Source organism: Saccopteryx bilineata, chromosome 5 (assembly GCF_036850765.1).
Source record: "Saccopteryx bilineata isolate mSacBil1 chromosome 5, mSacBil1_pri_phased_curated, whole genome shotgun sequence".
NCBI lineage: Eukaryota > Metazoa > Chordata > Mammalia > Chiroptera > Emballonuridae > Saccopteryx > Saccopteryx bilineata.
In genome coordinates, this window is record NC_089494.1 from 167,174,050 (window position 1) to 167,201,957 (window position 27,908).

General features: G+C 41.1%; 1 protein-coding gene and 1 pseudogene across 4 annotated transcripts in view; both read left to right on the plus strand.

The window, feature by feature from the left end:
• Positions 1 to 27,908, plus strand: part of DIP2C (disco interacting protein 2 homolog C) — a 463,773-nt gene that overhangs the window by 407,330 nt on the left and 28,535 nt on the right. For 2 of the 4 annotated variants that reach the window (XM_066233339.1, XM_066233336.1), the window contains 2 exons: positions 20,924 to 20,953; positions 22,268 to 22,329. In XM_066233339.1, coding sequence (XP_066089436.1) covers positions 20,924 to 20,953; positions 22,268 to 22,329 — 92 coding nt within the window. The remainder of the gene's footprint in view (positions 1 to 20,923; positions 20,954 to 22,267; positions 22,330 to 27,908) is intronic. The other 2 variants (XM_066233337.1, XM_066233340.1) reach the window with 1 other exon arrangement.
• LOC136307163 (U6 spliceosomal RNA) lies at positions 16,230 to 16,321 on the plus strand (annotated as a pseudogene).

The following is a 27,908-nucleotide window of genomic DNA, read 5'->3' on the forward strand; positions in this document are numbered from 1 at the left end:
TCCCACAACGTCACCCAGAATAAGCTCAGTCGCAGAGTATGTGCCTTGAGCATATTAAAGCAATAAAAACTTGACTCACAACAAGTGCTGGAACAAAGACCAGCAGACACAAGTCACCTCCAGTCTCTGCTCTCTGCCTACCTACTGTCTCTCCATTTTAGACCCCAAAGATGGTTACTTACAACAAAGTTTTTGTTCTCATTGAACATTTCCTCATAATCAATGAGATGAGCTAAATTCTTTTTGAGTGAGTGAGTAAAATATTTTTAGTAAAAATATTGCGAGTGAGAGGGTTTGGACAACAGGAGGCAATTTTGGGAAGGGTGGCCAAGGAGGCCTCTAGGAAGGGACATTTCAGCTAAGTGCCTTGTAAAGTGAGTGAAGTGTACAATTCAGGCAAAGTTGGCAGCAAGTGCAAAACCTTTAGGCCAGTCAGTGAAATGTTCACTTTCTATTCATTATTGCAAAAATTAAAAATGGTACCACACAAACAGAGCAGACTTAGCCCAGGTGTGAGGGCAGAAACCCTGTCTCCTGCTCCTATTATACTTCTATAGGACCTGATACGTTTCATTATGTTTTAGAAAACAGTACCAGAAAATGACAACCTAAATTTCATCTACCCAGAGATAATCATCATGAATACCTTGATATAAAAAAAAATAATAATAATAATATTATATAACAACACTGGGGAACAAAATTTTTGTTGCATCCACAAAAACACTTATTCTTACTAATTCGATTGTGCTGATCTCAAATATGACATTAGTTTTTCTCTGTAAGCTACAGTTTTTTTGCAATTCAAGATTTTAGGTTTCCATCTTATTGTACAATTTTCAACATTTAGTTTAACATAATGAAGTAGAATATCTTTTGGGGCATCATCTTTGTGAAAATGTAATAATTTATATAATGCAGTAAATACACTAAAAATTATGATTACATCAGAATTTGTCTACAATTTTGAAATAGAACATATTAAAACATTTTAATCATAAAATTTGCGCGAAACGTATTTAAATTCTATTCAGGCAAAAATTTGCATTTGTAGCTCTTGCATTTGTGTACTTGTTGAGGACAATCTCGTTTGATGCTCCAGCAGTAGTCTGCTCATCACTAACAGCTCCAAGATTTTTGGGAAACTTCTTAAGGTGACTGTTCAAGAAGTGAATCTTAAAGCTCATGTTACATCCAATGTCACAAAAAGCCAACAGCATCCTTTGAAACAGAGGTTTATAGTTTTCTGCTTTTTTGTTGCCAAGGAAGTTCTTTGTAACTGCCACAAAAGACTGCCATGCTGCTTTCTCCTCCTTATTCATCTTCCTGGCAAATTCATCATCACATATGAGGGTTTGAATTTGAGGTCCATCGAATACACCTGCTTTTATCTTCTCGAAAGACAAGGCAGAAAAAGCAGAAATAATATGTTGAAAGCATTCACTTTCTCTATTCAAAGCCTGAACAAACTGCTTCAGTAAGCTAAGTTTGATGTGAAGTGGGGGGAAAATGATCCTGTCTCAATTAACTACAGGTTCATTCACAATATTTTGCATCCCTACTTCCAGAGCTTCACGTTTCGGCCACTTCTTCTGTGTCCAGTGTTTCTCCCGAGCTCGGTTGTCCCACAAACACAGAAAGCAAGGAAACTTTGTGAACCTCTCTGTTGTCCTAGCTGGAAATTTACCATTTTAAGATCTACACAAATGATCCAGTTATGCTCCTCATACTTCAGAAAGTCTAGGACAATTTTTATATCATTATAATCTCGCAGATGAGTTGAATAACCAATTGGAACCACTGCATAAACATTACCGTTGTGTAGGAGAACACATTTCAGGCTTCGTTTAGAGCTGTCAAGAAATAGCCACCTTTCTGTTGGACTGTAAGTGGTAACACCTAGCTGGCTGAGAAGATTACTGATATCATGACAGTAAACAAAGTGTTTGTCTTTGTAAAAAAAGTGCACAGAAATTTGTTAACGCTTCCTGAAATGGGATACTTTAGCTGACCGGTGAAGTACATTCTTTTCTTGAAGCCTGGAGGCTAATAACTCAGCTGCTTTCTTTGATGGGCCCAAATATCTTACTAAGTCATTCAATTTGAGTTGGCTAAACTGCTGAGGTGTTAATGACTGCTTGGCATCAGAAGAAGACCCTTCAGATTCTACAACCATTTCCTCATGCAAATTATCAAAATACACTTGATCACCATGTTTACTTTCTTCGTCCTTAGAAGAAATAAAATCATTGAAAACTAGAACTGGGAGTGTCTCAGAGTGTGGGATAGGTCGTATTGCTGAAGGAATATTAGGATATGCGATCATATGCCATTTTTTTCTTGCCGATGCCCTCTGTATGGATCAGACAGAAATAACAGTCACTGCTGTGGTCCTTAGGTTCACACCAAACCATGGGAATACCAAAAGGCATTCCTTTGTGTTTTCCTTTTGTCCAGTCACAAAGCATTTCCTCACAATTATGACACACAATATGAGGAGCCCAATTCTTGTCTTGATCACCAAGGGGAACTTGAAAATAGGCAGTATATGCACGTGTCACAAATGATGAAATATTGCGCCTTTGACGAAGTGTGTAACAGTCACATATATAACAGAAGGTGTCAGGACTATTCTTACATTTACGCCTACTCGAAGAAGCCATGATTCGATCTTAAAACAAAATAAGAGTGTGTTTATATCAGATAATAATTTTTTACATTTAAAAACAACTACAATTATGTAAAAGTGATGTTTGTAAAACATTAATTGCCTTGTGGTTATGTTCAATCCAAGAGTCGTTGTCCTTTAACTCCAATTTAAGAACCAATGCATGCCATTAACTGTAACAAAAAGAAATTAGAATTGCATAAAAACTAAAGCATGCATCAAAAAACGGATTTCAGATTTGAAATCAGCGATGCAGAAGTATATAGAAGCAGTTCTAAAACCTCATGCAATAGAAAATGGAAAAAAAAAATTGTTCCCCAGTGTAATAATAAACACAAAAAGCTAAGATATTCCAAATACTGTACCTAAATATTTAAAGGCATTGAAAAATGCATGCAGTTTTCCTTGTGGAGCACCACAATTACCATATGTGTGAAATTAGTGAGTGGACATACTTGTTTTCAGTCGATTCATTGTTTTTTTAATGACATTGTTTTCTTGGATTATTTGTCTTTCTTACTCAGCAGGGCTACACTTTGACTCTGAGCATTTTAGTGGAGGGCAGCTCAGTTAGAACGGAAGAGTTTCCACATCTATCCAGACAAGGAATGTTTGGAGCTATGTCCAAGCCATGTGGGGTTTACAGGTGTTTGGCACAGTGTTTGGCGAAGACCCCGGGTACCACTTTCCAAAGGGTTACCTGCTCTTTGGGAAAGGAAACAACTGACACGTTTTTATGATTGAGAGTAAGACACAACTGATAACGTGAGAATTTAAGTTATACAGAGATAAATTAGGGGTTTGCTTTTACTTTGCAAGAATAGTCTTCATTGATGGCACCCTAAACCTTTCACAATCCAGCCTCAAGCTGCTCTCTCGCCCGTGTATAATCCCTCCAATACAAAATGACATTGTTTAACCTTAGAATCATTCATATTTTACTTTCTAACACCCTGACCCTGCTGTTCTGGACCTGCAGTGGACTGCCACCATCTTCACATAGTGAAAATGGCTTCTCTTTTCAGGACTTGTTTCTGATCCCTCTAGCTGGAAATATTTCCTTCCTTTGACTTCCCATGGCCCTTTGTCCCTCCTACTTTATCCTTTCTACACATTTTATAAATATATACTTACGTAACTGCCTTTCTTCTCCTCTGGTCTGTGAAAAACTGTTAGAGAACCCAGTGTCTTACATAGTCGCATAGTCACTTCTTGAAATGAATCCATTTCATGGAAGTACTGAATACAGTCCTTGTACTTGCAGACAGGATTCACATTAGAGAAAAGAGGCATATTTCTTTGAACACAGTCAAGCCCCCCGTGTGAAGTAAGTACGTGGCAGCACTGAATTTTCTCTGGAATGAAACACAGTATAAACCTCCAGCAACTGAAAGTCCACAGTGTCACTTGTCACTGTTAGGTACGGCCAGAAAGAAGTCACAGCGGTTCAAAATTGATCAAAAAGGGTATTTATTTGAGGCTTGTTTGAACTGTGGAGGTCATATATTAAGGACAGCAACCTCTCAGAGCAAAGGCGGGAGAGGTTATTTGGAGAATGGTTGGCACATGTTGCTGGCATCTGGTTAGCCTTGTCCATCGGTCTGGCAGAGGTTTTCATGGCAGCTCCTTTGTGCCCTCGAACATGAAGGTTCCTTTCAGCCTGAGGTTGGATCTTACGGAAACTCTCATGATTCATGTGTAGTTACTTTTACAACTTGACTGAAACTGGCGTGGGGCTAGAGTATTGTGATTTTGTTAGGGTCAGCTATTTTCTTTTCATCTTAACTGAAACTGGCAGCTGCTGGGAACAACTTTTAACTTAGGCCTAACAGTGACACTTCCTTGTGAGTGGAAATTGGGACTTAATGCGCTTCAGGCTTCCTGCAGCACTGGCATCTCAGACAGCAGGTCCAGGGCTGCGTGTATGGAAAGACATGCACACTCACAAAAAAATAAGAAAAAAACCCTGAAACACCACCACTCTTTAAGAAGTGTATCAGACCCTTCAGTTCCAGGTGTCATCTAGTTAGCTAGTTCTACAGCTCACGGAGGATAAGTTCAGTCCTTTCATTGTGTAATGAGAGAAACTGAGGCTCAGAGAAGTGAAGTGAACTTCTCTAATTGGCAAAGCAGGGAAATACAGAAGGCACTGAACACAGTGTTTCCTGCTGTGGACTGTACAATCAGGCGGGGCAACCTGTTAAAGAGTTCTGCATTGTGAGTATCCAATGAATAAGAGCTTTGTAAATTAAGTATTGGCAAAATTGAACCGTGTGTAGGCAGAGTAGCCTGTCCTCTTTCTTTTTTTACTGTTTTCTTTCCTCTAACATTTTAAGTTAGATCTGCTACTTCTGTGTGACCTAAGTGGAGTAGTTCAAAAGACACACACCTCTGTGCAGGATGTGCTATAAGGGTGGGTTTTCATTGGCATGGCGGGGCACACTAGGAGCAGCTGTGTGCCGACACTCAGAGTAGCACTGCAGTAACCCTGTGACACCTGCTCTCGTGCTATCATGTGAAACCCTGATGTTTGTTTCATAAGTAGAAATCATAAAAACTGACAAATATGTTATATTCAGATATACAAATGGGCAAATATAAAAATTTAAATTAGATAATCCTAAAGATAAAAAAACAGAAAATTGAGACAATAATTAATATGAAGCTGTCTTTCAGCTCTTACATCTTAGAAACCTCATGATTTGTGTCACCCATTTATAATTTTGAGACAGAACTTGCCACATTAATTGTTAAGACATTATCCCTTTGAGTTCTATGTCATAGCTTTAGGAATGGACTCATAGAACAGTGTGGATAACTTTGACTTTATTTGAACTATTGCTGAACTATAGACTCTAAAGAAGAAAAATGTAGAAGTACAAACCATTTGTTATACATAGGAACAAAATTTCCCAGGATCTTTAACTCTTAAAAATGACTTTATTTATTTATTTATTTATTTATTTATTTATTTATTTATTTTTGGTGACAAAGACAGAGGCACAAATAGGGACAGACAGGAAGGGAGAGAGATGAGAAGCATCAATTCTTTGTTGCAGCACCTTAGTTGTTTATTGATTGCTTTCTCATACGTGCCTTGACTGGGGGGCTCCAGCAGAGTGAGTAACCCCTTGCTCAAGCCAGCGACCTTGGGCTCAAGCCAGCAACCTTGGACTTTAAGCCAGCGACCTTTGGGCTCAAGCCAGCAACCATGGGATCATGTCTATGATCCCACGCTCAAGCCAGCGACCCTGCACTCAAGCTGATGAGTCTGTGCTCAAGCTGGATGAGCCCACGCTCATCCAGGGTGACCTTGGACTTTCGAATCTGGGTCCTTTGCATCCTAGTCCAATGCTATATCCACTACACCACTGCCTGGTCAGGCAAAAAAAATGACTTTAATTTGAAACAATTTTTTTTAAGTGAGAGGAAGGCAGATAGACTCCTGCATGTGCCCCACTGTAGCTCTACCCCACAATCCCCATCTGGGGTCCATGCTCAAATCAGCCAAGCTATTTTTAGAGTGAGGGGAAGAAAGGGAGAAGGGGGAAATGGAAGGGAAGAGAAACAGATGGTCACTTCTAATGTGTGCCCTGAGCCCTAACTGGGAATGAAAACTGGGACTTCCACATGCTTCCACACTCTATCCACTAAGCCAACCTGCCAAAGCGTTAAACAATTTCGATTGGTTGAATTTATGACAAAAGTGGGGCTTTAGAAAGAGCAAATTAATGACTTCTGAGGTTAATTAGTATTAAATAAATTTCTCTTAGTACTTTTTTTTTTGCTGTTGTTAGAGAAAGAGGGAGAGACAGACAGGAAGGGAGATGAGAAATATCAATTCTTTGTTGGGGCACCTTTGTTGTTCATTGATTGCTTTCTTATACGTGCCTTGACAGGGAGCTCCAGCCTAGCCAGTGACCTTGGACTCAAGCCAGTGACCACAGGGTCATGTCGATGATCCCATGCTCAAAACGGCAACTTCAGGGTTTCAAATCTGGGTGCTTGGCATCCCAGTCCGACACTCTATCCACTGCACCAGCACCTGGTCAAGCTCTCTTAGTACTCTTAAGAAGTGTCACTTGTTTATTAATCTCTGCAAAAGACATTGCCTACAGCCACAATTACTTTTCAGAGTATAAGCTGAAAGATCTTTGGCTGTATTGGATTTAAAAATTCATTTCACTGTAATAAAAAATTAGCATCCTCCTCGCCAGCAGAAAGGAGGGGAGAAATGAGGTCTTCTATTTTCCAAAAGAGATTTCAATTTTTGCTTTATTAGGAAAAATCTTTTAAGCCACCTGACACAGAAACCTTGTTATTTTATAGAAACATAACAATTTATCTGAGATTTAACTTTATTGGGGATAGCTATGTGGAATTATATCAGTAACAGTTATAGTCAACCTGAAATCTTGAAACTCATACAATGAAAGACAAATACAGTCACTCTGATGAGGTGAGGTAGAATCATTGATAGTTTAAGAAAGCGGAGGCTCAGAGGGTGATATAAATCTTTAGTTATTCTCAAAGTAAACTGAATAGTCATAATAAGCCTTTAATTAACTTGAGCACTGTATTCATTTTCCCCTACACTGCTTTTCAGTGAGGGAAGTGAAAATAAGGTGCTGCTGGGGTTTTTTATGCTCCAGGGGATTGATCGCATTCAGCCGAAACTTTCACATCTTCTCCCCCTGGTGTAGGTTGTCCTAGATCATGAAAATTAACCTTGGAGATCATGTGCCCTAAGTTCTCAGTTACCCAGTATATCAGTCAGTATTCTACTTTGTAAGCAGCAGGAACCTATTTGGCAACTGAAATGAGAGGGAATTTGTTACAATGTCATTGGTTTGCTCTCAGAAATCACTGAGGAATAGAAAACCAGATTTAGGACTGTGCAGCCTGGAACAGCTCATTCCATAGCACCGTTCATGTGAGGATGCCAGTGATCATAAGTTTGTACCACAGACCAGCTGGCCTGGGACATCAGGCCCCACCACTAATACATCTGCTGCCTGGCCCATGTCACTGCCAAGGATGAGAGCTTGTTCCCTCGTGCCATGAATGGATGCAGCTAATTAGCAGGCTTCATTACCTATCCACATGCTGGCTTCCAGGAAAACTGGGAAGGAGAGTGTTGGATATTTTTAGTTACTACAGAGGGACAGAGGCTCTGTATGCAGCCGGGCTCTGAAAGTAGAGGAGTTCTAAAAAGAAAGAGTGTTTAGATACTTAGTGATCAAAATGGAACGACCAGCCCTGGCCGGTTGGCTCAGTGGTAGAGCATCGGCCTGGCATGCAGAAGTCCCGGGTTTGATTCCCTACCAGGGCACACAGGAGAAGCGCCCATCTGCTTCTTCACCCCTCCCACCCCTCCCTCTCTCCTTCCTCTCTGTCTCTCTCTTCCCCTCCCGCAGCCGAGGCTCCATTGGAGCAAAGATGGCCTGGGCGCTGGGGATGGCTCTGTGGCCTCTGCCCCAGGCGCTAGAGTGTCTCTGTTCGCAACAAAGCAATGCCCTGGAGGGGCAGAGCATCGCCCCCTGGTGGGCGTGCCGGGTGGATCCCGGTCGGGCGCATGCGGGAGTCTGTCTGACTGTCTCTCCCTGTTTCCAGCTTCAGAAAAATACAAAAAAGAAAAAAAATGGAACGACCAACAGCTACTTCAACTCATCCTCTTAGCTCTCCAACATCAACACATTTTCTTCATCCCATTCTTTTTTCTTTTTTTTTTTTTAATTTTTTTATTTTATTTATTCATTTTAGAGAGGAGAGAGAGAGGGAAAGAGAGAGACAGAGAGAGAGAAAGGGGGAGGAGCTGGAAGCATCAACTCCCATATGTGCCTTGATCAGGCAAGCCCAGGGTTTCGAACCGGCGACCTCAGCATTTCCAGGTCGCCGCTTTATCCACTGCGCCACCACAGGTCAGACAATCCCATTCTTTTTTTTGACAGACAGACTCCCACATGCGCCTGACCGGGATCCACCCGGCACGCCCACCAGAGGTCGACACTCTGCCCACCAGGGGGCGATGCTCTGCCCCTCCGGGGCGTTGCTTTGTTGCGACCAGAGCCACTCTAGCGCCTGGGGCAGAGGCCACAGAGCCATCCCCAGCGCTCAGGCCATCTTTGCTCCAATGGAGCCTTGGCTGCGGGAGGGGAAGAGAGAGACAGAGAGGAAGGAGAGGGGGAGGGGGAGAGGGGGGGAGAAGCAGATGGGCGCTTCTCCTGTGTGCCCTGGCCGGGAATCGAACCCAGGACTTCTGCACGCCAGGCCGACGCTCCACCACTGAGCCAACCGGCCAGGGCCTCTTCATCCCATTCTTAAATGTCATGCTTCCCCCTCAAGAAAAATCATAATGCAACTTTCACTAATAACACATCCACACTCTGTCTAACAGAGAAAAACTGAAGCACCAGCAATTACTGTGACCACTGCCAGGTCCAAGGTTCCCAGGTAATGGCCAGTCTACCACAAATATTTTGTAAGCTGTCAACTAGATTGTAAAGTTCACCACCATGGGCAGAAGGAATTTGTGTAAAATTATGATATGAATGGAGAGAAAAGAAGAGGCACACTCATTTCTTTGGATAATGTTTTTGCATGTCTGACATGTGCTGGTTACTGGGCATTACCACACTGAAACTCTTGGCTCTGCCAGGTGCTAAGTATGTCTTTCCATCTGAATGTTTCAGAACTTTGGGGATAGCCACCTGAAGAATTTAGGGTCCTACAAGGCTATGATCAGATGTCCAGCAAAGGTTGAACTCAACAAGCGTTGCAACTAAATGACCAGTTTGGTTTGGATTGTCTTTTGTCACGTGAATCAGATTCCTTTATCAGACATTGAAAGTTTTCTGTCTATGCTTTGCACCAAGAATAGAAGTGTCTGAGCTTCTCCTTTGTTCTTTAACCTCAGCAGCACCCACAGAAACAACCAAGATTTAATGTCAGTCTGTGGACCAGCAGTCCTTGAAGCAGAAGACTCAGTGGCACTTTTTCTTGAAGGGGCAAAGAGTAAAAAGCTTGGGCCAGCAGCGTATACAACCCCTTCACATGGACTCAGCTCTGGTGGCAGAGCTTGAAGCACAGATGATATGTGAATGAATGGGCATGGCTGTGTTCCTAGAAGACTATAACAACAGGGCGAGCGTTTTTGTTTTGAGAGGTTTGTTTTTTGTTTGTTTTTGTGACAGAGAGAGGGACAGATAGGAGCAGACATACAGGATGGAAGAGAGATGAGAAGCATCAATTCTTGTTTGTGGCTTCTTAGTTCATTGATTACTTTCTCATATGTGCCTTGACTGAGGGCCTCCAGCAGAGTGAGTGACCCCTTGCTCAAGCCAGCAACCTTAGGTTCAAGCCAGCGACCTAGGGCTTCAAGCTAGCAGCCTTTGGTCTCAAGCCAGCAATCATAGGGTCATGTCTATGATCCCACACTAAGCCAGTGACCCTGCGCTCAAGCTGGTGAGACCGTGCTCAAGCCAGCAACCTTGGGGTTTTGAAGCTAGGTCCTCTTCGTCCCAGTCCAACGCTCTGTCCATTGCACTACCACTTGGTCAGGCACTTTTTGTTTCTGTTTTGTTTGCTTGTACTCAGGGGTTTGCTGGTCTCTGTGAAAGTGTTTTCTTTAGCCAGTTTGCCAGTTCATAGCATAAACCACCAAATTCCAGCCCAGCAAAGGAGCTAAGTTTTTGCTTCTTTTGAAGAAAAAATATAAGTAATGTAGAAATGAAAAATAGAAAGTAGATGAATAGAGGAAGTCAAGACAGTTAAAAGTTGATTCTTTAACAAAATAAATTTGATAAACTTCTAGCTCTACTCATCATTAGGAAAAAGAAGAAACAGACTAATGATACCAAGTGCTGGCAAGGATGGAGGCAGTTATTGGAGCTCTGGACTTTACTGTTGGAATAGCACAGCTGCTTTGGAGAACACTGTCAGTTTCTTGTGCAATCTAATATGAACTTACCATATGACCTAGCAATTCCTTTCCTGGGTGTTTACCCAAGAGAGATGAAAGTGTATGTGCTCCTAGGGGCCTAACACACATGTTTATAACTGTCTTGTTCATAATCATTAAGAATTAGGAACAACTTAGTATCCATTAGCTGAGACGAGAAGGATGAGTTAGTCTATGCAGTGGAAGCTGTTTGGTCATGGCAAGGAGTAGACAGCTCCTACATGGAACAGCATGGATGAATCTTAAAAAAGTTTGCTGAGTGAAGGAAGCCAGGCATTACTGCAGACTGGCAGGACAGGATGTTTGGAGTGATGAAACTTTGCTATCTTGACTATGATAGTGGTTAATGACTATTTACATTTGTTAAAACCAACCTGTATGCTTAAGGGAAAATTTTATTGCATGCAAATTATACCTAAATACATCTGACAGAGTAGGAGTTATGGAACAAGTTACAAGTATTAGAAATAGAGATTGCCTCTATTGGCCAAGATGGAGCAGCAGGGACCAGATTTGCTCTCTTTACTGAAACAAACCAAGAGTGGACAAATATATGAAGAAGACACTGGACCTCAGGCAGCAAGGAACAGAGACACAGCTTAACCCTATGATTTCCTCAGATTGCTGCCTTGAGAGAGTTTTTTGACCATGGTGCAGGGAGGGAAATTGAGGCAGAGACTATTTGCTCCTTTAGTGGAGGAGAGGGAGCTGAGAGTCTGAGGAGACAAAGGCTGCTATAGTTCACAAGACGGTGCCAAAGAGATCCTCCCCAGGTATTCAGGTGAATACCAATCCACATCCCCTGATTAAAACATCAGTTCATATTAGAAAATTACCCAAAGTTAGAAGCAGAAACAACTAAAAAAATTTAAGGGAGTAGTGTTTGTTCCCACCAGCCAGACTGAAAAATCTCATCATTCATGAGAGCATCACTCTGGTCCCACCTAACAAATCTTAAAAGGAAGAGCCAAGAGGATCAAACTCTTCCCAAGTAATGTGATATGGAACAAAGTTCAAGAACTTATAGGAATACAAATATATCTAGCAACCAGCAAGGTTAAATTTACAATGTCTGACATCTTACCAAAATTACCAGGCATAACAAGAAGCAGGTAAATATCCACAATGAGGAGAAATATCAATCAAAACCAAACTGACACAGATTTTGAGTTTATAGACAAAGATACTAAAAGAGTTACTTTAACCATATTTCAGATAGTCAGAAGTTAAGAAGAAACATGGGATTTTGAAAAGAAGAAAAAACTGAAATTGAACTTCTAGAAGTGAAAATTATAATATGTGAGATGAAAAATAAACTGGATGGAATCAACTGCAGAAGAAAAGATTAGTGAACTGGAACACATAGCAATAGAAACTTTTCAAACTAAAAGATAGAAAAATAATGTAAAAAAAATGGAAAGAGCATTAGTGAACCTTGGGGAAATTGCAAGGGGCTTAATATACATGTAATTAGAGTTCCCCCAAAAAGGAGGAATGAGGGAGTTCCAGAAAAAAATAAAGAACCTGATTAGGCAGTGGCTCAGTGAATAGAGCATTCGACCTTGGACACTGAAGACCCAGGTTCCAAATCCCGAGGTCGCCAGCTTGAGTGCAGGTTCATCTGGCTTGAGCACAGGCTCACCAACTGGAGTGTGAGGTTGCCAGCTTGAACATGGGATCATAGACATGATCCCATGGTTGCTGGCTTGGGCCCAAGGTTGCTGGCTTGAGCCCAAGGTCGCTGATTTGAGCAAGGGGTCACTGGCTCAGCTGGAGCCTCCAGGTAAAGGCATGTTTGAGAAGCAATCAATGAACAACTAAAGTGCTGCAACTACAAGTTGATGCTTCTCATCTCTTTCCCTTTCTGTTTGTCTCTTTCTCTCTTGCTAAAATATCAATTAAATGAAGAAATATTCAAATTTGATGAAACTATAAACCCACAGATCCCAAAGCTCAGCTACCTCTAACATAACATGGAGGTAATTGCTCAATTAAATTGAACAAAACCAGTGACAGAGTGAAAGTCTTAAAAACTGCCAGAAGAAAATGAAGTTACATACAAAGGAACAAAGATAGGAATGACTTCAAGTTGCTTATCAGAAATGATGCAAGAAAGAAGAAGGCAGAGAACATATTTAAATACTGAATAAAAAATGCTGTCAATCTAGAATTTTATATTTATTGAAAATATTTTCAAAGAGCAAAGTCTCATTAAAAACTTTTTAGCCTCACAAAGCAAAAAATATTAACAAAATCTTTTAGGCAACAGGAAAGTGATACTAGATTGATACCTGGATCTGTTCAAATAATGCTGAAAATAGGAACTGCATAGGTCAATTTACAATACTTTTTTCTTGTTATTTAAATCTCTTTAGAAGATAGCTGACTGCTTTTTTCAAACTAGTAATATATTGTGGGGTTACATGTGTAAAAATCCACTGTATGAAAACTGCCCAGAGGTTGAAAGGAGAGAAATGGAAATATACTATCTATACTATTTTAAGGTTATTATACCATGCAGACTATGGTAAATTGAAGTTTTATATTATAAACCCTAAAGTAACCACTAAATTAAAAAAAAAATTTTTAAAGAGTTAAAGCTGGCATACCTATAGAGGAGATAAAATGGATCTATAAAAAGTACTCAATATAAAAGAAGGCTGAGAAAAAGGAGGAAAAATAGATGGAATGAATACAAAATAAGATAGATTTAAGCATCATCATATCAATAATCAAATAAATATAAATGATATAAACACTCTATGTGGTTGGATTTTTCATAAGGAAGACCCAACTATGCATAGCCCACTTTAAAAATAGAGACAGCCCTGGCCGATGACTCAGTGGGTAAAGCATCATCCTGGCATGCTGAGGTTTCAGGTTCAAGGTCTGGTCAGGGCACATACAAGAAGCTATCAGTGAGTACATAATTAAATGAAACAATGAGGTAGAACAGTGAGTTGATGCTGCTCTCTTTCTCTCATCCTTCACCCTCCTTTCTTTCTTCCCTGTTTTCTTTCTCTCAAATCAATGGAAATTAAAAAATAAAATAAAAATAAAGACACAAAGAGACTAAAAGTATAAAGATGTAAAAGTTGTACCATATCAGTGCTAATCAAAAGAAAGCTGAAGTATGGCTAAAGGGGTGCATTCATCAAAGCTTACAATCCTAAAACTTTATGCACCTCATAACAGCTTCAAACTATAAGATACTGGATTAGAAATTAAAGAGGTGATTTTACAACAGATCCAACAGACATTTCAAGAAGAGGGGATACTATGACCCACTTTATGCCCCAAAATTGACAGCTTAAGTGAAAAATACAAAAATTATCAAAAGTAACACAAGCAAAAATAGAAAATCTAATAAACTGAATCTATCATCTAAAACCTCCACAGGAGGAAAAAATATAACATCTAGACCTGGATGGTTTCGGGGAAAACACCAATCTTACAAAACCTTTTTCAGATAATAAAGGAAGAAGAAACACTTCTCAACATATCTTATGAAGTGAAAATAACCTAAATACTAAAATCTAACAAAAAATATTCCCAGAAAAGAAAATTCCCGGCCAGTATCCCACATGGAAAAATTTCTCAGAATATTCACATGTTGAGTTCAGCAATATGTAAAAAGGTAGCACATTGTAACCAAACAGGTTGTATTTCTTAAATGCAAAGTTACTTTATCATTAATAAACCAATCTGTCTCATTCACTGCATGAACTGAGTGAAGGAGAAAAATCATATGATTTAATGTGTTTTAACACATTAAAAACAGGAAATGTGTTTAATAGAATTCAACACTTATTCGTGGGATAACTAGGAAGAGAGAGAATGTCCTCAATCTGACAGAAGCATAAACAGAAAGCTTGTAGCTAACCTCACACTTAATGATCCACTTTGAGAGTCTTTTCCCTAAAATCAGGAACATCAGCATAGCATCAGAAATCCTAGCCAATGAGATAAGACCAAAAAAGAAAAAAGAAAAGTACAAATATTGGAAATGAAGAAAAAATTTTGTCAGTATTTTCAGACAGCCCAAGTATGCATATAAAACCCCATGTGGCCTGACCTGTGGTGGCACAGTGGATGGGGCGTCAGCCTGGAATGCTGAGGTCACTGGTTCAGAACCCTGGGCTTGACTGGTCAAGGCACATATGGGAGTTGATGCTTCCTGCTCCTCCCTTCTCTCTCTCTCTCCTCTCTAAAATGAATGAATAAATAAGTCTTTAAAAAATTAAAAAAAAAAAAACATGTGGAACTACAAATACTAATATGTGAAGTTGAACAAAATAAAGATTAATACCAGAAAATTCATTATATTCCTATAGAGAAGCACTAAATAACTATAAAATGAAATTTTTAACAAACAGTTCTGTATATAGTAATATAAAATACAGTACTTAATAAATGTAATAAAAGTGTACATGAAAAATTACAAAACATTGCTGAAATTAAAGAAGTCTTAAATTAGTAAAGGAATATGCCAAATTCATGGAATGGGGAGTTGAAGAGTCAGTATTTTTAAGATGACTTTTTCCCCAAAAATTGATCAATAAATACAATTCCATCAAATCATAGGAGGCTTTCCTGAAGAAATTGACAAGATGATCCTGAAGTTGGTGTGGAATTGCAAAGGAAATAGAACAGCCAGTCTTGAGGATGACAGTGTTGAAGAATTCAAGCTACCTGATTTCAGAACTCACTATAAAGCTGTAGTGACCAGAACAATGTAATACTGTCATAAAAAGAGACCAAAAGAGAAAACAGCAAGGCAAAACTGAAAACTAAGAATCCAGAAATAAATCCACCATGACACCAACTCCATTCAATAATAAAAGGTTTTAGACAAATAATTTTTGAACAATTGAAGATGAAATGAAATTAACCTCAGTTCCATCCTCATAAAATACACAAAAATTAATTCCAAATGGATGATAGACCTAAATATCTATAATAAAATTTCTAGAGTAAAGCTTCTTGAAGTAACTATTAATATCTTCATAATTTTGGAATACACACAGATTTCTTGCATCACAAAAAGCACTGATCATAAAAGAAAAACATGATAAACTGGACCTCATCAAAGTAAAAATTTATTTTAATCAGTATATTTAAGATTATAAATAGGGACATCACAGATTGGGGAAAGTATTTGTAATAATATATCTGATAAAGGACCTCTATTCAGAATATATTTAAAAACTTCAACAGTAGGAAGAAAATCTTTTAAAAATGGACAAAAGACTTGAATGAACACTTGATAAGACACTATATTCAAATGACCAATAAAATGTATGAGTTGGTGCTCAAAATCATTCATCAGGAAAAATGGAAATTAAAATTACATGGTGTCTGCCTGACCTGTGGTGGTACAGTGAATGAAGTGTTGACCTGGAACACTGAGGTTGCTGGTTCAAAACCTCGGGCTTGCCTGGTCAAGGCACATATGAGAAGCAACTATGAGTTGATGCTTCCCACTCCTCCCCCCTGCCTTTCTCTCTCTCTTTCTCTCTCTAAAATCAATAAACTCTTAAAAGAAAAAAAAAAACAGATTGGCTCAAAAAAAGACAATTTTTTTTTAATTACATGGTGTCCTTGCTTTAGTAGCACATATACTAAAATTAGAGAAAATTAGCATGGCCCCAGGAAAAGATGACATGCAAATTCTTGATGAGTTCACACTTTTTGAAATTCCCAAAGGCCCACTCACCTTTTGTTTATGGTGAATCAAAGTACAGTATATGGTACCCTGTATTGAAATCATAACAAAAATTACATAGTGGTTCCATTTCTCACTTTTTAGACTAAAATCAAAAGGTTGACAATACTAAATGTCAATGAGGATATGGACCAACTAGATCCCTCATTCATTGCTGATTTGGGAGGGATGTGTATTTCTTATTGAAACGAAAAGTCTGCTTTCATTTTGCTTGTCACTATGCAGCCAGTAGAGACAAGGATTGAATATTTATAGACACTTCAATCAGAGGGCTGGTGATCTGAGAAGATGGTAGGTTCTCTACCGTAAAAACTTTCTTAACAGCTCATCTCAAGCCAGTCTTTTTATAAGGAGAAAAGATTAAGTAAGGTGTTTGGAATTCAGTGGGGAAAAGGTCAGCTGCTCTAGACCAGGATTCAGGGTGGAAGGTTTGTTGCTGCTACGTTTTCTGGAGTCTGGGTCTAGAAGGGCATTTCATAGACATCACTCTGATTGCAGTCCTCTTGTCAAACAAATAGTTCATTGCCAGCCTCCTGGAGCCAGGGCAGGTCTTGTTGGCAGTTCCTGAAACGTTTTACTTGCGTTAATCTCTAAACCCATCAATTATGACTTAAAGTATCAATCACAAAGCCTATTAACTACTACTAAAGCTAAAATTTTAAATTCAAGAGTTGCCCTATCATTTCCCACTGTTAGTTTCAACAATCATATTTCTATGTGATTAGTTTTAATCATTTTGCTGCTGAGTATGTATCTTACCATTAGAAAGCCTCGTGGTGTCTTTAGTCAATGCAGGTGGTCCTAAGTTCAGCCATCACATTGCTTGTCTGGTTTTGTTACTTTTCTGGGCCGAAATTGAAACACAGAAGTATACATGTTATCCCCAGGGATTAATGCTTAAATGCTATTCTCTGGTTCATTATAAAGTTAAATGTATTTCAGCCCTATGAACAGCATATCTATATGTACTCGGGAATTAACATGTTTGCAAACATTTGTATAAGAATGTTTATCGCAGCTTTTTCATGATAGCCACAAACTAGAAATAACCCTAAATGTTCAACAACCAGGGCATAAATATAGCTATTGATACACACATAGAATAGAATACTTCTTAGAACTTAAAGGAATAAACAACGTGGATGGATTCCAAATGCAGCTTACTCAGTAAAAGAGGCAGACACAAAAGAATATAAATGTGTTGCTCCATTTATATAAAGCCTGAGAGGTAAAACTAATCTACGGTGTTAGCAATCAGAAAGTTGTAGCCTTTTGGGAGATATGGAGATTGGTTGACTCACTACCTGGGGAGAAGGATTTTTTTTTTTTTTTTTTTTTCCGAAGTTGGAAACGGGGAGAGACGGGTCAGACAGACTCCTGCGTGCGCCCAACCGGGATCCACCCAGCACGCCCACCAGGGGCGATGCTCTGCCCCTGGGGGGGGGGTCCCTCTGTTGCGACCAGAGCCACTCTAGCGCCTGGGGCAGAGGCCAAGGAGCCATCCCCAGCGCCCGGGCTATCTTTGCTCCAGTGGAGCCTCGGCTGCGGGAGGGGAAGAGAGAGACAGAGAGGAAGGAGAGGGGGAGGGGTGGAGAAGCAGATGGGCGCTTCTCCTGTGTGCCCTGGCCGGGAATGAGAAGGAATTTTTATATGCTGTTTGAGATGGGAGTTACATGGGTATATACAATTGTCAAGATTCATCTAACTGAACACTTAAAATCTGTCCCTTTCATCGTATGTAAATTAGACCCCAACTAAAATATTGAAAAGATTGTCCTTATTAAAACACACATCTGCCAGGAGGGCCAAAGAACATAGCTTGGGGTCATGCTGATGGGAACACTGCTTAAAGTTCCGCTGCTGATATGGCCCAGTGGTGAACCCAGTGCCGTGACCAAGCACTGCAGGTGTAGACCCCCAGAATCCACTCTGTGGAAACTGCCTCCTGTGACCTCCAGTGAGGGGAAACTGCCTTGACTTTTTAAACTCCCAGCATACCAGATATGCCCAACATCAGTAACTTGTCTTTATTTCACACATTTCTATTTAGAATTTTTACATAAACTTAAGGAGCAATGTGTTAATACTAGACTGTCCTTAGAGTAGAGCATGTGAATCACTGAAGAGTAAAAGTGCCACTCAGCTGAAGTATTAGAATAAGTATGTGTTGGATTTTCTGTACTGTTTGAGATGTGAGTCTGCAGATCCACAGCTGATATTTAAGTATAATTCACTTGTTCATAAATATTTTAATATCTGACTGATACGATACTCTTATACCAATAAGAAATAATTGTATAATAATCATTTACATAAATGATTATGAAAGTCATATAATTTAGTATGTCCATGAGTAAAATTTTTATTATTCAACTGAATTTTAAAGTTAGTTCTCTTTTCTGATTAATATAATTTGCAATTTCAAACATGTTTTTCATCATTTCTGATAAGCTTCAGTTGGAATACATAACTTTTCTTTCCTGCTGATCCTTTCTGCAAGTATTTGGTGATCTTTAAATATTTGGGAGCAGATCTGTGCATTAGGGATCTCTTTATTTAAAGAAAAATTTGGCTTGCATTCTTTGGCACAGTGAAGATTTTGTTAAATAAGCACACCTAATATGTATCTTAGAATCTCAGATTCTTGTACCTTAGGGTTTTTGAAATTGGAAACACCTATATATTAACTGCCTATCTCCAAACCCTTAATAATGTAGTAAATTATTTTGTTCCAGAGGCTGTATCTTGTCTCTTCCATAAACCTTCAAGTGAAATTAGTTCCTAATCATACATATTTTTTTCAAGATACAACCTTGGAGTCATTACAACAAAATTTATGAATTAGAATAATTTAGAGAGACTATTGACTTACTTTTGTTCCAACTAATATTTAGGATTTGAGGAATCATGAAGGATGTTATTTAAACGATTGCATTCACCTTAAAGAGCCTCAGTGAAAGGTCCTGTATGCCTTCCAAGTGCACAAACTTTCGCTGACCCTGTCATTTTTTTTTGAATTTTTCTGAAGTTGGAAACGGGGAGGCAGTCAGACAGACTCCTGCATGCACCCGACCGGGATCCACTGGCATGCCCACCAGGGGGCGATGCTCTGCCCATCTTGGGGCGTCGCTCTGCCACAATCAGAGCCATTCTAGCGCCTGAGGCAGAGGCCACAGAGCCATCCTCAGCGCCTGGACCAACTTTGCTCCAATGGAGCCTTGGCTGCAGGAGGAGAAGAGAGAGACAGAGAGGAAGGAGAGGGGGAGGGGTGGAGAAGCAGATGGGCGCTTCTCCTGTGTGCCCTGGCCAGGAATCAAACCCGGGACTCCTGCACACCAGGCCAACGCTCTACCACTGAGCCAACCGGCCAGGGCTTGACCCTATCATTTATCTTCAAGACCTGCCTTTGCTTCCTAAAGATAAAGGTGCTGAGAGAAAGCAGTAGCCATAGTTACAGTCATGAAGGGAGGCACTGAGAGGAGAGGAGGGGTGGGATGATCATTTTACATCTGGAACCATTGTTTTCTTTTTAATAGACTTGCCTCCAGATTGAGTGGTGGTGGTTTTTCAGTCTGGCTTTGTTTATCCCAGGTTAAGACTCCAGTTGTATTGCTGCTGTTAGCACCTCTGGAGTCCACTTGACACTATGATTATAGGAAGGGGCTGGGTGAGGCCATGCAGACACAGAGCAGCTATGCATCAGTCCAGGTGCTTGTGAAATGACTTCTGTGTTTCCAGGACTATTTGGAAAAGATTCCTAAGTCACCTGGGGAAAAGCAGATTTTATCAGAGGAGTTTGCCTGATTTACTGCTTTCTAGAATTTTCCCACGATGCCAGTGTGGATAATTTAACAGGGATAGAGGTGGGTACCAAAACCATAAAAGGTGAAAGGAAAATGGAAGGAGGAGTCTGGACAGCAGCCACGAGGCTGGCTCAGGACGCTGAGCTGGGTCGTGCATGAGCCTGGTGTCCTGGCACTGCTTCCTTGCTGCTGCAGATGTCCTTTGTACCTTCTTGTACCTGATGTTTTCGGTGAGGAGGGCTGAACACCCTGAGTTCAGATGTAAAAGTTTCCAGACTCCCTTCATTACTGTAAGAGGAAACTCAGAACTGTTTCAATGAGGAACACTGAACTTTATAAATTCATATTCCCTATCTCTCTTAGAAGAAAAGAAACTTTTTAAAAAAAATACCATAAAATTAAACTACCCAGTAATACCATTGAACCTTACATGTTTAAAAAAAAAGTACTCAGGTCTGTGTGTCCATGGCTAATCATCTATTACTCTTCTGTTGCTTTGTAGATATGTTGACATCTTTTTAAGGTTTTTTTTAGCTTTTAATTGTACAATGATTGATTTTAACTATTTCCATATTTGACATTGCTTTTGATCTTCTTTTTACTTTGTTCCCTGCTTGTTGCATTTTCCTTCCTATCTCTTCCTCTTCTTCATCCCATTTTTGATTGTTGGGTTGTTTTGTTTGTGTCTGTTGTGTGTCATTTGTTTTTGGTTTCTGTCGGTCTGGTGTTCTCTCCCTTCTCTTGTTCCCCACTTCCTGCTGCTGTAGCCCCACAGGCTGTGGAAGCTGGCTGAGCAGGTAGGGATTTCCTCTTCATCCACACCAGCACCTACCCACCCAGTCCCAATCTGTCTGCTTCCCACAGCGGGACAGACTAGGATTGAGTGCACAGACTGATTGGGGTTTACAGACCATGTGGTCAAGAGGACTGACGCCCAGCATGACGTCATTCCTCAAATCTGTGCAAACATTTCACACTTGTGACAAATGTTAAACTTTCATTCATTGTACAGGATCAGTGACTTCTTTGCCAGTTTGGGGTCATCTCCATTAACTTCACTTTCCACTTTTAGTGACTCGTTTTCTGATTTACTTATTAATTGGCCCTCTGTGGTTATGTGTTTTGCATTACTCAGAATATCAAGCCACTTCCTCATTCAGTGTTAGTCTGTGATACAGCTCCACTGAATAGTCTTAGGTTAGAAAGAATGTTCTTTGCCTTGTGCTGTAGAGTGAACTTCCACCTAGAGGCTTGCTGCATGTGCTCTCTGGGTGGTAAGATTGCAATGACCAGGACTGTTTGATAGAACAGTGTATCTTGGTGAAAGTGTCATTATTTTTTATCCTTTATATATAGAGATCAATATATACATAGAGAGAGATCTTTTTCTATCCAGGGTATTGCATTGCCTTCCCCAGAAATGTATATAGATTTTTGGCCTATAATGTAGCTTTAATGACATTGCTTTTCCATGGAGAGAAGTCAGCTCAGCATGTTTTGGAGGGATTCATGATACAAGATAAGATTGCTGAACCCCTGGCATAAATAAGCAGTCAGATAGCTCAGAGCACCAACTGCTGCCGCTAGCGTCTGACTAGAGCTAAACACACTACCTCCCTGACTTTGTCACAAACAAAAATTACCTGCAGCTCGAGGAAAACCAAGACACAGGTAGAAACTAAAAGGAACAAGATAATTATCTCTTATCTCTTCTTTCTTAATCTGTCTGTTCGTGTCACATGCTCCTTCAGTACCTTGAGCTCTAGATATTTTGGATGCATGTAGTCAAATTTCTCAACAAATGGAGCTTCATGGCTTTGAGAACCTATTTTGGCCAGGCAAATGTAGTTTTGTCAGTTTTAGCCCTTTTTTGGGAGGGGGGATGATTGATAGTCAAGCTGTATGAAAGCCCAGTATTATTTTAATAAGTTCCTTTTGGAATTGAGTTTATCAAACTGCAAGTTAACAGGTATCTTGGAGAGGTGTGGTCTCAGTGCTTTTAGTTTCTGATGGTTCAGATTTCACCTAAGGTATTCTTACTAGCTGTAGGAGACAGTCTCCTGTTCCCCGCACACATACATGAGTTAACTCCACTGTGTCCTTGTTTGCAGGGGACCTCAGGACCTGATCCAACCACCGTCTATGTTGACATGAGAGCTCTGAGACATGACAGGTATGATGTTCTGTGATGTTCTATTGGTTGCCAGGTGTTCAGGTCGCCATCCAGATATGGTGAGACAGCAATGCTTATCTGCTCCAAATGCAATCACCTTGTGAATAAAGCAGTGGAAGTGGGCCAGTCAGCTTGAACTTAAACTATATCCAATTCTGTTTTGTTAACATACCCAATAGGCCAATTGAGTTTTTGTCTTAAGATACAAATGGAAATTGTTGCATCATAGCCAGGTGTGATCTAAGCTGCTTTTTCTTGTTTAACCAGAGCACTTGCTTCTTTGCCTCAACCTTTTCAGTCAGGCATCATTTTGTTCCTCATAAAATATCAACACATTTCTTTACATGAATTGAAATTTGTTGTCAAGGTGTTCCCATGGAAAACAGAAATACAAGTCGACTTACCTTTCTGTGTCTCTTCCTAAGCAGCCTTGAACGAGAATGAAGGGTGGTATTATTGGTGTACGTTTGGAGGCTCCCCTCAAAGAACTTGATAGTGCTCAGGGAAATACTAGCTGCCTGCCTGGTCCCTGCAGCCCTTGGTTTGGACCTGACTGTTCTAAGGGAATCACAGAGGTTAGAGCCTGTCTAGTGGGAGCCCCTCCTGGGAGGCTGAGGACCCACCCAGAGGGCACCAGCTGTGCTATAGCGAAATCCCATCTGGAACAGTTTAAAAATTCAGAAACTTGGAAGAGATCAAGTGACTAATTCATACAAATTTCCAAATGTAACATCTAGGCTTTAAAACAAATTATTTTACTACCTATAAAAATTATTTGAAAATAACTTTATAGTTTCAAAAGGTGAATAATAGCTCATTAAAGACCCTGTGTGAGTGACATTTAGGCCGTTCTGTCTGGGCTTGGCCCTCAGAACACATGAGGAACAAACATTGTAAGACCATGTGGATGGTCACTGCTGACCTTCAACCCATTCATCTGCAAGAATGTTAGTCTTAAAAGGACAGTTTTAGCCCTGGCCGGTTGGCTCAGCGGTAGAGCGTCGGCCTAGCGTGCGGAGGACCCGGGTTCGATTCCCGGCCAGGGCACATAGGAGAAGCGCCCATTTGCTTCTCCACCCCTCCGCCGCGCTTTCCTCTCTGTCTCTCTCTTCCCCTCCCGCAGCCAAGGCTCCATTGGAGCAAAGATGGCCCGGGTGCTGGGCATGGCTCTGTGGCCTCTGCCTCAGGCGCTAGAGTGGCTCTGGTCGCAATATGACGACGCCCAGGATGGGCAGAGCATCGCCCCCTGGGGGGCAGAGCACCGCCCCTGGTGGGCATGCCGGGTGGATCCCGGTCGGGCGCATGCGGGAGTCTGTCTGACTGTCTCTCCCTGTTTCCAGCTTCAGAAAAATGAAAAAAAAAAAAAAAAAAAAGAAAAAAAAAAATAAAAAGGACAGTTTTTTCGCCTGACCAGGTGGTGGCGCAGTGGATAGTGCGTCGGACTGGGATGCGGAAGGACCCAGGTTTGAGACCTTGAGGTCGCCAGCTTGAGCGCGGGCTCATCTGGTTTGAGCAAAACTCACCAGCTTGGACTCAAGGCCGCTGGCTCCAGCAAGGGGTTACTTGGTCTGCTGAGGGCCCGCGGTCGAGGCACATATGAGAGAGCGGTCAATGAACAACTAAGGTGTCGCAATGCGCAATGAGAAACTAATGAATGATGCTTCTCATTTCTATGTTCCTGTCTGTCTGTTCCTGTCTATCCCTCTCTCTGATTTTGTAAAAAAATAAATTAAAAAAAAAAAACAAAAGTTAAAAGGACAGTTTTTTCATTCTGTATTATGAGTATGCTGTATGGTTCTGTATCAGGATGGTTGAGAGTAGGGACTTAGGGAATTTTTCTTTCCTGAAGGACAGAAACATAAAGGACTGCTTTCTAACTATTTTGGACCCACCCTATTGGCTGTCTTCAGTGTGGCAAGTCTTCCTACTGAAAAAAGATATGAGCCTGACCAGGCGGTGGCGCAGTGAATAGAGCATCAGACTGGGACACAAAGGACCCAGGTTCGAAGCTCTGAGGTTGCCAGCTTAAGCACGGGTTCATCTGGCTGGTGAGCATGGGCTCACCAGCTTGAGTGTGAGGTCGCTGGCTTGAGTGTGATGATCCCATGGTCATTGGCTTGAGCCTGATCCCATGGTCACTGGCTTGAGCCTGAAGGTCACTGGCTTGAGCCCCAGGTCGTTAGCTTGAGCAAGGGGTCACTCACTCTGCTGCAGCCCCCCCCCCAATCAAGGCACATATGAGAAAGCAATCAATGAATAACTAAGGTGCCGCAACAAAGAATTGATGCTTCTTATCTCTCTCCATTCCTGTCTGTCTGTCCCTATCTGTCCTTTTCTGTATTTCTCTATGTCTCTGTCACAAAAAAAAAGAAAAGGTATGATTTGGTAAACTGAATTAAATTGGAACCAGTAAAGTGTATGACAATAAAGTAATGAAATTTCAATGAAAGACCAGTTATCTGCTCTAGAAAGACTAAGAGATGTGAGTCCAGGAAAAGCTTCTTGATGATTTACTGATTCTTTGAGCTTGGCAAGTTCATAATCTTTTTAAGTGACAGTTTTTTCCTAGTCTGTAAAATACTTTCTAATATATACTTCTCCCTATTATATATGTTTATATTATATATTAAAATATAAATATATATTTCACCTGAAATAGAAGTGACAATGCTTTGTATACAGGGAGTTGCTGTGCAGTTATGTGCTATGAAATAGCCAACAGTAATTCAGTGATCATGACAATTAATGGTAATATTGATCCAACAAGTGGCCCGAGCTTCAGACATGTCAGACATTCCCACCCACCTCGTCCAAGCTGCTCATGAGAAAGCCTTCAGAACCGCGCCTGCACCGTGTTTATTCATTGGCTTGGTCACCCCTCCATCCAGCACCACTCTACCAGTCTTATATCTCATATTCACAATTTACTCTTAGCGTCGGAGGACACATAGCTTGGAGCTGAGGGGAGCTTGTCAGATACCAAGAATGTTTGCATCGTACAGAAACCAAAGCCAGACTGTGCCCTGGAGCGCTGTGTAACCACTCGTTCAGAGAGCTCGGTCCCCAGAGCTGCTTTCCCAGGCACTGTCAGAGCACAGCGTCTTTCACTGCGTTCTCCCCGGTGCCAGGCAGTGGGGCCCAACTCCTCCCTCCCGGTGCCTGGCTCTCACCCTCGCCCTCTTCATTTCACCCTTTTCCTCTATGGCTTATGATTGGAGGTTTGAACCTGGACCTTTCTGACCATGGCTGTCTTTCTCAGTCGCTGGCCGTGGTGTTGCTCACACCCTGCTCCTCCAGACAGTAGGGCGGGGTCCGTTGTCCTGCCCTGTCCTGCTGGGCCCCTTCTGAAGGTGGCAGAGCCTCAGAAGTACCTCTTTCCCTCACTGGTTAGACGCCAAACCCTGAGGCCCTCCCCTGTCATGAGCCTTGACCCCGGTGCCTCTCCTGTTTCTGCACCTTCCTCCACTCTGTTGAAATTCTCTGTTCTTTCTAGCACAGTTCAAATATGTCCCTTCTGACTATTCCCTGATGAAAATATTACCCAGCTTGAAATCTCCAGCATCACTTCTGACCATATGAATTTGCCTCAAATATGCCTTATGCAGTAGCTAATGTGATATAGAGGCTCTGGGGTCCGACCAGCCAGAGTTGACTCTCCTCTCTCCTCCTTGGACAAGCTCTGTAACCTCAGTGTCCCTGTGCTTAGAATGGGCACAGTAAAACTAACCTCCCAGGGCCTGCGAGGTGCCAGCAAGAGGAAGCTGTCCCTGAGAGCCGCTAGGCAGGAGGGCTGTGCTCCCCATGGTGAGGTGCAGTCTTCCCCATGGGGAGCTCACCTTTGCATCCCAGTGGCAGTGGAGAGTTTGTCTACTCCAAGGCCCCAGCTGAGGGGAGGTGAAACGAGAGAGCCTTTTAAGGTGGTCACCCTGTCTCTCTCTCGTCACTATTTTCATTTTCTTAAATGAAGCTTTTATCTTGAGCTGTACAGGCATACCTCTTTTCATTGTATTTCATAGATGTTGCATTTTTTACACTTTGAAGGCAAGACCTCCACCAACAAAAAGATTATGATCCTCTTATTGCAACACTCACTTTACTGTAGTAATCTGGGAGTGGACCCCCAACATCTCTGAGGTGTGCCTGTACTCATATTCAGGCACAGGATTAATTACTTTTCTTACTGCTTTAGAACATTAACCTGGGAGCCCCAGGGCACCAGCCCAATTACCACTTAATTAATGTGGATAAGGTTACTTGTTAGCACATGTGTGCATTTTCCCTGAGAGAAAAAGTTTGTGTGTTTACACTTGTACGTGTGTGAGGCAGACAGGTAGGGAGGTGACAGAAGAGCCGCTGTTGTCAATGCCTGTCACATAGGTTTTCCAAATTATGATTTCTACCTGGTTTTCTGCCTTTGTTTCTAACACCCATTTTCTTTTTCTTGGAATCAGCATTTTTTTTTCGGTCATCTGCAGGTTGCCACATAGGACATATCTGCCTTGCATAATGACGACACTTGTTCGCCTGCTTCTGGAATAAATTCAGTTACTTATGTGCACCAGGAGGGATATGGTGAAACTATTTGAGACTCTTTGAAAGTGACTATTAGTTTTCAAACTACTCTTTGTAATGAAATCATAAGACAAATTCAGTCTCAGTCACTTTCGGTTTGATCTTTCCTTAAGCATTTGAATTTTGCAGACTTGAGACAGGAAAGAAAAAACTTTTTTGTGTGACATTTAAAGAAATATGTTTTAGGAGTTGAATCTTATGAACACAATATTTGTATAAAGGCCTTAAATGAAAGCTCTCATAGCTTCTTTACTCCTTTTAACCTGAAGTTGTAACTGAAGCCTCAGCAGAGCATGAGTAGTAAATTATTTCTGGTGAGTGTCAGGCTCACGATCATAGAACAAAAGTACATCCAAGACAGTGATTAGTCACTGGGGAGGGGGAGCAGAAATGAAGACAAAACAGCTATAAAGGGTCCTGCCCCAGGTCAGTTCTGGGTGAGTGTGTGAGAGAGTGAGTGAGTGTGACTGTGTTGCCCATGTGTGCGTGAGTGTGTGAGAAAAGGATTTGCTGGGAAGGTGCTTGAGTCTCCGCTTCATCTTCTATCAGGTCATCACGGCCATCGTCCAGCAGACCTGGGGCAGGACCTTTAGTGGAGCTTGCACTCACTGTTCTTACTACTGAATCTTTTTACCATCAAGGTCTAATGCCTTGTCACATGGTACCCAGATGACTGTCAAACATATGCACCTGCCTCACTGGCACAGATAGCTCTCTAACTTTCCCAGGCCCTCTGGGACCAAGCTGATCTCCAGAAGGCCTGTCTGGCAGCAGTAAACATAGTTGGTGTCATGATGTTCTCTTAGGTTCAGAACCCACCTTCTAACTCTGTGAGGCTGAGCACGTTTGCTTCTTTGTTTCACTCCTGCCTATAATGTCGTGATAGCAGTATGTACCTTGTAAAGATTGTTATGATGATGGCGTGATCTAATACATCTAAACAGTGCATGAAAAACAATGCTGGCAGATTGTATGACTCAAACACACAAGCTTAAACAGTTCTACAT